Raw genomic sequence first — 12,242 nt, forward strand, 5'->3', positions numbered from 1 at the left:
CTCAAATGGTTAAGAGATCATACAATTGCACTACCAGATGAACCCACTCAACAACAATTGCTTCAACATTGTCGAGCATATATCTTAGGGTTGATCGGTGGTGTCATTATGCCAGACAAGTCAGGTAATAGAATTCACTTAATGTATTTACCATTATTGGCTGACTTGGAACGTGCAAGACGATATAGTTGGGGTTCTGCTTGTTTGGCACATTTGTATAGAGAATTGTGTAGGGCAATCTATCCATCCTCAAAGAAAATGGGTGCATGTTCTTTGCTTCTACAGTCTTGGACTTGGTATAGAATGCCCTCCATCCAACCAAGAGTCCAACAGGATATTACATTTCCGCTAGCATCAAGGTATGGATTAATTTTTATACCACTTTAATGCATCGAACAAGTAAAATATTTAACCTAAAATTTTATAATTGTACAAATGTTTTAAGTGGTCAGGAAGAGGGCTAAGATTTACAGGGACGCCCCATGGAGACTTACTATGCTACAGATTAAGATATGACAACATGAACCATAACGAGGTAATACAATGTAAACTTCTCTCAAACATACTCTCTTTTACATCGAACAAGTAAAATAATTAACCTTTTTCTTTTGCAGTTTCTATGGATGCCATATAGGGAATTTCAGTCCTCATTGCCAACGACGTGCTTATAAGGATTCTAGAATATGGACTGCTTGTACTGCTTTAACTTCATTTGTAGTTGTAGTCTGGCATCAAACTGATAGAATCCAATTGCAATTTGGCTTATGGCAACCAATCCCCAACGAAGCTCATAATCTTGATAAATTGCACGACATAGACATGAGAGGACATAGCGACACCAACTGGGCTCAACAACATGCAGACTGGATTTCCATTTGGAAAGACAGACGCAAACATGTTATTTTTGGGGAACCACTTCAGGGGCCTCTCCAACACACTCCAGAGTATTTACAATGGTTTCGTGCTAATTCTAAATTATTTCTTTGTAGCCAGTGTTCTTCATCTCATGCATCCACTTCTAGTACGCAACTCCCAACAACAACTGCAACAACATTCGCAATGGCTGGAGATAATCACCCACCTTATACTGTGGAACAACATCCTCAGTCTTATCCATCATTTCATACACACCATGAACAATTCATGTACACACCACCATCAACAACAACTCCAACAGGGGACTTCATGAGCAATCTTTTTGGCGTCGACGTACACACGCCACAAAGTGCATATAATTACATGCAAAGCATGAATTTCCCTTCATTTTCGTCTTATCACTCTAAGGTCGGTGGAAGTGGTTCGTCAAATCTAGTCACCGATACTGTTAATATACAACATGACGAGGACCATGTTGAACCACAACAACCACGCATTGGTCGTCGAAACCCAACAAGGAACCGGCAACCTCCGAGGTGTGGAACGGGTGGTCATAAACATCATTAAAGTTGGATTCTAATTTACTGCATTGTAATTCTGTTGTTGTTCTTTTTTATTCGATCTCCTATTTTATTGTTGTATTTTTTTTTATTTCAACTTCTTCATCTCAATTAATGTTGTTTTTATCTAAAGTTGTCATTTATCATAATATTTTCTTTTTTAAAAATTTCTATTTAAATTTAATTTTATTCAATTTTATTCTTTAAATTAATTTTAAATACATTCTTATAATCTAAATTTAAAATAATAACTAAATTAATTATTTTAAATTTCATTATAATTTTTTTAAAATTTTATATTTTAAACTAAAAAATTAAAAAAGAAATTATAAATCTAGAAAAAAAAATTTAAAAAAAAAAAACGAAAAAAAAGGACCTTTGAGAAATCGGTTACCCAGTAACCGATTTCTCACCTACAAAACTAGATAGTATATTTATGTAAATATATTTCACTTTGGGTTATTTAAATAAATAAAAAAAACAGTATATTAAAAAAAAAGTCACTTTTCTTTACAAATATTTTTTTTTCTCGCAAAAACTCGATATTATAACCATTCTCAAACACCCTAAATTAGGGTTCATACCTCAGCATAATTGTCTTCTTTGGATTTGATGGATTCCCTTACCAACTTAATTACAGGGATATATTGGATTATGTGAGCAGTGATCGAGGGAGAGAGAGATAGGTTACATCAACAAGATTAGATAGATTTTTTTTAGGTTTTAAAATTTTAAATATTAATTAAGCTAAGCTGCTAAATAATTAAATGGGAGGAATGAACTTTATTTTCCCACAAAGTAAGAACACGATCCTAAGCAACTAAATAGAATATATATTTAAAATATCTATCACTATACCTCTATTTTTAATTTGAAGAAGATAAAGATAGTTAAAGACGTCATCATGTACGGGGCGGTTCCTAAAATATATGGTTTTTGCTAAATGATTAAACCTTCATTTTTAACTTTGGAAACATAGGGATTGTCAATCTGTCACCATAAGGCTTTTGCAATAATAAAAAGAGAAATGCATTTTAAATTATTACTTCTGAAAAGAGATTCTCATGTTCATGTCATTTGAGTCATGCATATATCCTAAAATATTAGTATGTTGCTGTAATTAAATAAGAAGTGCATTCAAAATGATTATCATTAAAATTTTATTTTTAACCATCTAAATATTTGATTTGATTTGATTAATCTGCTAATTAGGCACAAACAATTTTTTCACGAGTATGATTTGGAAGCAAGTTGTTCACTTGGACAGTGATATACATGTACGAATATAAAAAAAAGCAAGCAAGCCTATTCTGGATTTATTAATGATGGAGCAAAAAGAAAAAACTAGATGCTTATACGTGATCACGAGGGCTAAAACAATTTTTCTTCATGATATATAATTGCAAAATTACATTTTAAATTTAATAGATAAAAACAAATTTACTTTAAATTAGGAAAACAATATTAAGCTTATTAATAAATATAAGTTTATGGACTCAAAATAATAAATAAATTATTTTATAATTCTGACTAAATAATAAATAAAAATGAAAATTGTGTTAAATAAAGTCCAAATCTCATATAATTTAATAAGTCGTGACCTACATAAATTAAATTTTTAATGTATTATTAAAAAAATCTTAGTTTTTTAATTAAAGTTAAACTATTTGTTTAGTTTCTATAATTTTACTTATTTTATCTTTCAATTTTTATAATTTAAAATACATATTTTTGGTTACTATCTTTATTTTTTTCAATCTTTTTTTAATCTTTATGATTTAAGATAAATCTTTTAATTTGTATATTATAATTTTTTTAAAATGTTTTAGCCATTGTTGTTAATTTTTTTTTATAATATTATCTATTTTTTGTTGATGTAATAGAAATATTAATTCAACTTTATTAGTTTAATGTCAAATTTGTTTAAATTACTCTAAAATAATTTTTTTTTATATTTTGTGTTTTTTTTATACTCTTGTCTACAACATTCATTATGAGACATCATTTCTTTTATCCTAAAAAAATTTAGACCTTTATACTTCAATACAATATATATAACATTACAAGAAAAATTTCGTGTTAACGTAACAAAGATATGAATTCAACTTTGTATGTCTAATATCAAATTTGTTAGAATTTCTCTAAATTATATTTTTTATGTTTTATGTTTCTTTTATACTCTCATCTAAAATGTCTATTATTAAAATATCATTTTTTTATCCTAAACAAATTAAAGACTTTTAAATGTCAACACAATAAAGATAATTTAACAAAAAAAATTAACAATAGAAAAAAATCTCTCTTAAATTATAGAAACTAAAATAGATTAAAAAAAAGTACAAAGAACTATAAATGTTTAAAAATATTAAAAATAAATTAAATTAATAAAAAAGATAATATTATAAAAAAAATAATGACAATAATAAAAAAATTAAAAAATTACAAGTATATAAATTTAAAAAAAATATCTTAAATGATGAGAACTAAAAAAAAAATTAACCTTTAAGTAATCAGCTCAATGCATGTTTAGAAAAATTAAACAATTTCGAGTTTAGTTGTGATACAGGCCAATCCAATGTTACTCAATTCATAGAGTTATGCATGAAAAATGAGATGATATGGCCTAACATTCACATAAATCATATTTTTTCTGACTCGGCTTATTCCGTTGATCTTGAATGAGATCAAATTGGATCATTTTATTTATAATAATTTTAAAAATAAAAATAAAAAATATGGAGCCAAATAGGTTGAACTAGTAACTTCGGATTAAACCAAATTCATTAAAAAAAAAATAAACCTAAATAAAGAGTAGCCTAGTCTAGTCCCACATCGATGGGAATGGGAAGACTCTCCAGTCTCCAATCTCCAATCTCCAAACTCCGTGGCTTCCCCGTTGTGGCCACATCCCACAGATCCACTAATTTTGATGTGCTTGATTTTTCCATTCCAAAATTCTTATCCTCAAACCCCAAAGCTGCTTACTTTTACTTTACCATTTTATTCAACCAACCTACGTAACTTCCAACATCGTTTAAGGTTCCCCACTAACTAACTAGTAACTATGCTATTTCCAACAACGACACTGTCTGTGTGGTAAAAGTAACGTTGAATCATGATGTTATGTAGTACAACACTTGCTCACAGTTTTTCTCCACTCCACTTCCGCCAAACTTGCTTGCACATTCTCTCTCTCTGCAACTCACACTTCCTCCAGGAGGGACTATGTGTTCACGGTCCAATCATCAAACTGGCTCTCCAACACGACTTGTATTTGAACAACAATTTGTTGTCCTTGTATGCCAAATGCTTTGGAGTTCGACAAGCACGCCATTTCTTCGATGAAATGCCTCATAAGGATGTTGTGTCATGGACTACGCTTCTCTCTGCTCACACCAGGAATAACCATCATTTTGAGGCCCTTCAATTGTTTGACATGATGCTAGGTTCTGGTCAATGCCCCAATCAGTTCACTTTGTCCAGTGCCTTAAGATCATGTTCTGCCTTGGGACACTTTCAGTCCGGGGCTCAAATTCATGCCTCTGTGGTAAAGCTTGGGTTAGAGCTGAATCCGGTTCTGGGTACCACTTTGCTCGATTTCTACACCAAGTGTGATGGCACTGTGGAGGCACACAAACTGCTTGCTTTTGTTAAGGATGGTGATGTTGTGTCTTGGACAACAATGATCTCTTCATTGGTGGAAACTAGTAAATGGAGTGAAGCTCTACAACTCTATGTCAAAATGATTGAAGCGGGTGTTTACCCGAATGAGTTCACATTTGTTAAACTCTTAGGCGTGTCTTCTTTTCATGGTTTGGGAATGAATTATGGGAAAGTACTGCATGCACAGTTAATCAGATTGGGTGTTGGAATGAATTTGGTGTTGAAGACTGCCATTGTTGATATGTATGCAAAATGCAGACGGATGGAGGACGCTATTAAGGTCTCAAATCAGACACCTGAATATGATGTGTGCTTATGGACTACCATTATTTCTGGATTTGTTCAAAATGTGCAGGTTAGAGAGGCTGTTAATGCATTTCTTGATATGCAACTGTCTGGAATTCTACCAAATAATTTTACATATGCTAGTTTATTGAATGCTAGCACCTCAGTTTTATCATTGGAGTTAGGGAAACAGTTTCATTCACGGCTTATCATGGTTGGATTGGAGGATGATCTTTATGCAGGAAATGCACTGCTTGATATGTACATGAAATGCTCCCACACCGCAACAAATGGTGTGAAAGCTTTCAGAGGTATAGCCTCACCGAATGTCATCTCTTGGACTTCTTTGGTTGCTGGTTTTGTAGAACATGGTTTAGAAGAAGAATCTCTTCGGTTATTTTCTGAGATGCAAGCAGCAGGAGTGCAACCAAATTCCTTTACACTGTCTACTATTCTTGGAGCTTGCAGCAAAATGAAATCTGTTATTCAAACAAAGAAAATCCATGGACGTATCATAAAAACAAAAGCAGACATAGACATAGCTGTTGGGAATGCTCTTGTTGATGCATATGCTGGAGGGGGGATGGCTGATGAAGCATGGTCTGTTATTGGCAAGATGAACCATAGAGATCTCATCACATACACAAGTTTAGCGGCAAGATTAAACCAGAGGGGGGATCACGAAATGGCATTAAAAGTCATCACTCACATGTGTAATGATGGGGTTAAGATGGATGAATATAGCTTGGCAAGTTTTCTATCAGCTGCAGGTAGCTTAGGCACTATGGTAACTGGAAAGCAGCTACATTGTTACTCTGTCAAATCAGGTTTCAAGAGTTGTAACTCGGTTTCAAATAGCCTAGTTCACTTGTACAGCAAGTGTGGCAACATGCACAATGCCTACAAAGCTTTCAAAGATATAAATGAGCCAGATACAGTGTCATGGAATGGTTTGATATCTGGGTTGACATCAACTGGACACATATCCGATGCTCTTTCTGCCTTTGATGACATGAGGTTATCAGGAGTTAAACCCGATTCTTTCACATTCTTATCACTAATTTTTGCTTGCAGCCAAGGTAATTTATTGAATCTGGGTCTTGATTATTTCTATTCCATGGAAAAAACATATGAAATAACTCCAAAGTCGGATCACTATGTGTGTTTAGTTGATCTCCTCAGTAGAGGTGGTCGCCTAGAGGAAGCTATGGGAGTCATTGAAACAATGCCTTTCAAGCCAGATTCTGTAATTTATAAAACTTTACTAAATGCTTGCAACTTACATGGAAATGTGCCACTGGGAGAAGATATGGCAAGGAGATGCCTTGAGCTTGATCCATCTGATCCTGCAATATATTTGCTGCTTGCAAGCTTGTATGACAATGCTGGACTCCCTGATTTCGGTGACAAGACTCGCAAGCTGATGAGAGAAAGAGGCTTGAGAAGAAGTCCTAGGCAGTGTTGGATGGAGGTAAGAAATAAAATTTATCTCTTCTCTGCAAGAGAGAAGATAGATAAGGATGAGATGAATCAAATGCTGGAGTTTCTTATATCTGAAATAAGGAATAGAGGGTATCCATACCAAGAGAATGAAGACAAATTATACCACTCAGAGCAATTGGCCCTTGCATTTGGTGTTCTTTGTTTACCAACTATGGCTCCAGTACGCATAAACAAGAATTCACTTATCTGCACTCACTGTCATTCTTTTATAATGCTTGTGACACAATTTTTTGATAGGGAGATAATTGTGAGGGATAGGAAACGATTCCATTTCTTCAAGGAAGGGCAGTGTTCATGTAGAGGAGGTCACTCATAATGTGTTGAAACATTTACCCGTTTTTTTTTTCTAAGCATGTTACGTTGATGATCCTTGCATAGTTACATATTTATTTATTAGTTAATCACCTATACACTGTTAGCGTAAAGTTTTTTTACACTGACAACCAATCATATATTTTAATAGTGCCTTTTTTATTTTAATTTGATTAAATAAGCAAATGACATGACACTATTAAAAGATATGACTAGTTGTCAGTGTAAAAAAAAATTATATTGGTAGTGTATAGGTGATTAACTATTTATTTATTTATATTTTGCTAAAAATATCTCGTGTTATTTTCTGTTCATGCATTCGTTGAGCATTTACTATTTAGTTTTTTACTCGTTTTTCTAGCAATGTCAATGAAGCAAAATGGAGGCCAAATTAAAGAGGCCCATGGTTGGTTAGGCCCAGGCTTGAATTGGAAGTTGTTGCCAATGTGGGTTAGTCGGAGTATGAAACCCACGAGCGGAATGAAATAAAATAATGTTAGTTATTATTTGGAGATAAAATAATTTAAAATACAATAATATTAAGCTAAAAATATAACATACAAATTAGGTTTAAAACCTTAAAAGCAAATAGATTGTTAAAAATAACTCTAGTACCTTGAAGCAGCCAAACAAGGACGAATCTAAATAGTATATGTGAAGGAATTTTTTAAAATAAAAAATTAACACGCAATAACATTAGTAAATATATATTGTACATTGCACTGATATTTTTTTAATATAAGTATAATTTTAAAAAATTAATTTGGGAAATACTTAAAATTATAATAAAGATATGAATAATTAGTTTAAATAAATAAACAATATAAGTATTTAGGTCTAAGAGAAAAAACTAAGTTAAAAAAAATAAAAAGAAAATTTTGAAATATAAACATTTTGAGATTTGTGAAAAATAATTTTTAATATATAAATACACACACACACACTAATAAATTTTTTAAAAAGTTGGAATTTAAAGACAAAGAAATAAAGTTTAACAAATTAAAAAAAATATATTTATTGGTAGCTTTGTATAACAATATAAATTATTTACCATAAATCTGAAATAAAATTTATGTGATGAAAATAATTTATTTATTACAAATATTAATTATAATATAATTTATATACTAAAAATATTTTTTTATTATAAATTTAGTTGTATAAAATAAGAAATGTATCCTGTATAATACATGATACTAGTCATAAATATTTGTCTATTTTAAAGAATTAAATGATTATATTAATTATTGTCGATGTTCTTTTTTGATAAATTGGGTTATTAATTCGTAAACCATTAACTTGTGTATCTATATATAAGTATTTATATAGTTACGTCAATGGAAAAGGCTTTTAGAAATCTACTACTATATATGTTCGCATCTTATACTCTTTCAAATGTGGAAGATACGTGGTGAACCTAGTTCAAGTCCTGCAAGTCAAATTGCCACTGTTACTAAAACATTCACAATCTAGTGTGTGAGAGAGAAACAACACTTGTTTCTCTTTTGTGCAACACGCATGGAGATGGGAGAAACACGTGTTTGAAAATATGAACTCTAACACTAAACATGATGCATGTAAGACAAAGTCAACCATATCTATCATCTCTTATTCAAATTTCCCTAATTAATTATCCCTTACTTGGTAATTTGATCCTATGATATCACTACTCACGAATTTAGATTTTACGTGCATTAATTTTGCACTACCCATGTTGCATCATATAATAACCATTCAACAATGGTCCTTGATGTATCACGCACACCAGCTTTAAAACTTATCGTAATTACTAGACCATATCTGGAACGCATCCTACTCTTTGTTTATTCTCAAGTGTGGGCCTTATCTAGCTAGATTTGACCTAAAAATGCAAATGCACCCTTTTTTCTCCTTTTCCCCCTATTCCAACCTTATACAAAATTCTGGGGTGTCAAACACTTTCTTTATTCATTAAGATAAGTTTCAAGGTTTGAATAAAATTTTCGTATAGACAACGAAATTCAAACTTACATTTTTCTTAAATGCCAGGTATATTCTTATGATTATCTTATTTACACAAACGGAATCAAAATGATTAAAAAAAAGGACTAGAAAATGAGATTAAACTTGGGCTGAATTTAAATTGGATGTGCTTTGGCGTTATGCTTGGCGTGTTGACAATGATGTAGAAACTTGAGGTTTGACTTGGTCACCAATCTCATTAAACAAAAAATATCTATTTTTAGTCTGTTTGATCAAAAGAAAAAAAAAAAAAATTAAATACGTTACCCACGTGGCAGATTATTGACTTTGAATTGGAAAATGAGAATCAGACAGCGCGTCCGGATAATCCGACGGTCATCATTGAAGGAGAACCGGTCCGGAGATCTGAACCGGACATGAATAAAAAGAGAAACTCGAACCGGTTTGGTTCCGGGAAACGACGTCGCTTCCATGAGACTTGCAGGACAAGGAGGCTGTGATGGGTTACCGAATGTCACCGTCATCTTCGACGTCGGTTTCCATTTCCGGGTCGGGTTCTTCTTCGGCGGTTTCCGGTGGGTCTTCCGACGGCGTGGTGGGAGAGTGTGGCGGCGAAGAAGAAGAAGAAAAGGGGTTGCTGGTTTGCGTGGGTGACAAGGGTGGATTGGAGGTGGGTGTCTTGGTCCGGGTACTTCCGGCGAGCGAGTTCCGGTGGGTGGGTCGGGGATGCGAGTGGTCCCCGGTGTACGTAACGATGAACATGTCGGTTTCAGTGTTACTTCGTTCAACTTGTTTTCGAGCCATACAACCTTTGGAGCTGCTGCACCTATAGTAGTTCCTGTAAATTAGGTATAACGGAAAATGGATGTGAAAACTGGTTTGAATTTGGCAATCATGATTTATAGTATATATATATAAGTATACCTTGGATACGGAGAACCCTTAATTGGTTTTTGTCCGTATTTGCGCCATGCCCACAAATCTGCTGAGAGGTTATCTGCGGTTACATGGCACACCATTTTCTTCTGTTGATTTTTTCTGCAAAACGGGAATGGGGAATTGTGAATGAAAATATAGATTTTGAGTGAATTTGATTATGGATGGAAAAGTTGATACCTTTTTCTTGATTTGGGTGTTTGAGGTTGTGAAACTGCAGTGGGAGAATTGTTGTGTTGTTGGAGTGTTTGAGTGGAGGGTTGTGGCAGAAGATGAGGCCAATAAGTAGAGGTGTGAGTGGGTGGAGGAGGAAGAAGGGTTTGGTGTTGGGGAAAATAATTGGGATTGATGGTAAGAGCAGTAGTGGAAGTGGTGGTGGTGGGGTTAAAGGGTGTGAACAATTGGTGTAGCTCATTTGTTGTAGGTTGTTGCAGTATGTTGGGAAAAGAAAATGCATCATATTGTTGTTGTTGGTTGAGAGTGGAAGAGGAAGTATCGGTGGTGGTTTGTGGAATTGGTGTGGTGGGTGATTGGCAGCTTCGAACGATGGCAAAGAGATCCCAGTCCTCAGCCATTAGAAAGGATCGGAAGAGGGAAGAGGGGTTGGTGGAGCACTGAGTTGGGTAATTAATTATTTATATATAGTTGACAGAAGAAAAGAGAGAGAAAGTGGAATTTTGTAGAGATGTGGGAAATTCATTGACATTGTGAAAATGTCAAAGGGGGCCCTTAGAGGGTGATGGCTGATGAATGATGATGATTCTGATGCCCAAGTTCCTACACAGTTAACCAACAGCATTCGGATCTGATTGGACACTGCATGAACTGGAGGATACGTAACACCTCCTCACGCGCCCTTCTCTCGCCTCAGATACACACACTCACCATGTTACATCTTTACTTTACCCAACCATGCTTTCCCCTTTTTAATTTCTAACATTTCTCCCTTCTCAATTGCAACTTTCACTAATTTAATCATGCAAACAATTAATCATATATCATGTATAATTAAATTAAACGTTTAAAACTCACAATGTTATAAAAATTAGTTTATATATAAGTTAAAAATAAAATTTTGGAGAAACTAATAAAAGGAAATTTTTATAAATTAACTTATACATAAACTAATTTTAACTTATAAAAAATTTTCTGTTAAAAGTATTTCTACGTAAGTTTACTTAATCAATCCAAAAATAATAGATATAATAAGTGGTGTAATAAATAAATAAATAAGAGAGAAAGTGAGTGAATGATACATTATAATTAGACTAGTGCGAGTTATTAAAAGTATTTTTAACATATTTGTTTTCACATAATATAAATCGTTACTAGTTAAAATTTATTAAAAGTATAAAATTATATGAGTATATTTAATTTTTTGCTTTTGTTTTGGGGCCATACAGTAAGAAGCAAGACTTCGTGCATTACTCTAATTAAATTTATTAAAAGTATAAAATTATGAGTATAATTAATTAAAGGGCCAAAGTAAGATCAGTTTTATACTTTTTTTTTTTCTCTCTTTTCCCCCATCTTCTAATAACAAAATGAAAATCTTTGAAAGATTATTACAGTTTCAGTGATTGATTTCTTTAATTAACATTTAACAATTTTTGTAGATAGATATTGCCACTTGTTTTTCTTAAGAGACTAAATGGTTGCTTGCCATTAATGCGTAGATAGAAAATCGCATTATTATAACAAAAAGTCTGCAATAAGGCCTGTGGAATTTCATTGATATTTGTCCCGCATATTGAATTGAACAATTATCAATGATTTATTTAAACTTGGATTAAAATTTAAATTTCAATCACATAAATTTTAAATGTTACATTTCGAGAAGATCTCAAACTGAAGTAATTAAAAGGACGCAAAATGTGTGTTTTACCTAAATATGAAAGTGTTAAAAAAAAAAAAAAAAAAAAGCTGACAAGTCGTGTTACTTTATTTTTAAAGCTGAACAAAATTAATTCTGAACCTAAACATATTTAAGATGCATGTTCAAATTAATGTAAATAACACATTTTACGTTGAAACGTGCATGGCGGGAGGAATTAATTCTGAAAATAAAATAAACAAAACATATGTTCTGTTTTTTTAGAAGAACAAAATATGTTCTATGATGTCCCTTTTTTTACTGCAATGTTC

General features: G+C 32.6%; 2 protein-coding genes across 3 annotated transcripts; one reads left to right on the forward strand and one right to left on the reverse strand.

The window, feature by feature from the left end:
* The first annotated feature begins 4,244 nt into the window (after nucleotides 1–4,244).
* LOC109812638 (Pentatricopeptide repeat (PPR) superfamily protein) lies at nucleotides 4,245–7,507 on the forward strand. The gene has a single exon (XM_029270619.2). It carries the CDS (start codon nucleotides 4,552–4,554, stop codon nucleotides 7,201–7,203), a length of 2,652 nt encoding a protein of 883 aa, XP_029126452.2. The 5' UTR covers nucleotides 4,245–4,551; the 3' UTR covers nucleotides 7,204–7,507.
* A 1,892-nt stretch (nucleotides 7,508–9,399) lies between these two features.
* WRKY27 (WRKY DNA-binding protein 27) lies at nucleotides 9,400–11,430 on the reverse strand. 2 transcript variants are annotated; one of them, XM_029273008.2, is made up of 3 exons: nucleotides 10,278–11,430; nucleotides 10,086–10,199; nucleotides 9,400–9,987 (listed from the first exon to the last, which is right to left on the reverse strand). In XM_029273008.2, the coding sequence occupies exons 1-3, from the start codon at nucleotides 10,670–10,672 to the stop codon at nucleotides 9,666–9,668; spliced, it is 831 nt and encodes a 276-aa protein (XP_029128841.1). In that variant the 5' UTR covers nucleotides 10,673–11,430; the 3' UTR covers nucleotides 9,400–9,665. The 2 variants fall into 2 exon arrangements, with proteins under 2 accessions (XP_029128841.1, XP_020210484.1); XM_020354895.3 differs by having other exon boundaries at nucleotides 9,400–9,999; nucleotides 10,278–11,203.
* Between the last annotated feature and the right edge of the window lie 812 nt (nucleotides 11,431–12,242).

Source organism: Cajanus cajan, chromosome 7 (assembly GCF_000230855.2).
Source record: "Cajanus cajan strain Asha chromosome 7, NIPB_CcT2T_4, whole genome shotgun sequence".
Taxonomy (NCBI): domain Eukaryota; kingdom Viridiplantae; phylum Streptophyta; class Magnoliopsida; order Fabales; family Fabaceae; genus Cajanus; species Cajanus cajan.

Coding starts and splice junctions, on each gene's coding strand:
- WRKY27 (XM_020354895.3), bottom strand. CDS start 10,672: ATGGCTGAGGACTGGGATCTCTTTGCCATCGTTCGAAGCTGCCAATCA. Junction 10,200..10,277: donor ACACCCAAATCAAGAAAAAG/GTATCAACTTTT, acceptor CCCGTTTTGCAG/AAAAAATCAACAGAAGAAAA. Junction 10,000..10,085: donor AAGGGTTCTCCGTATCCAAG/GTATACTTATAT, acceptor CCTAATTTACAG/GAACTACTATAGGTGCAGCA.
- LOC109812638 (XM_029270619.2), top strand. CDS start 4,552: ATGATGTTATGTAGTACAACACTTGCTCACAGTTTTTCTCCACTCCAC.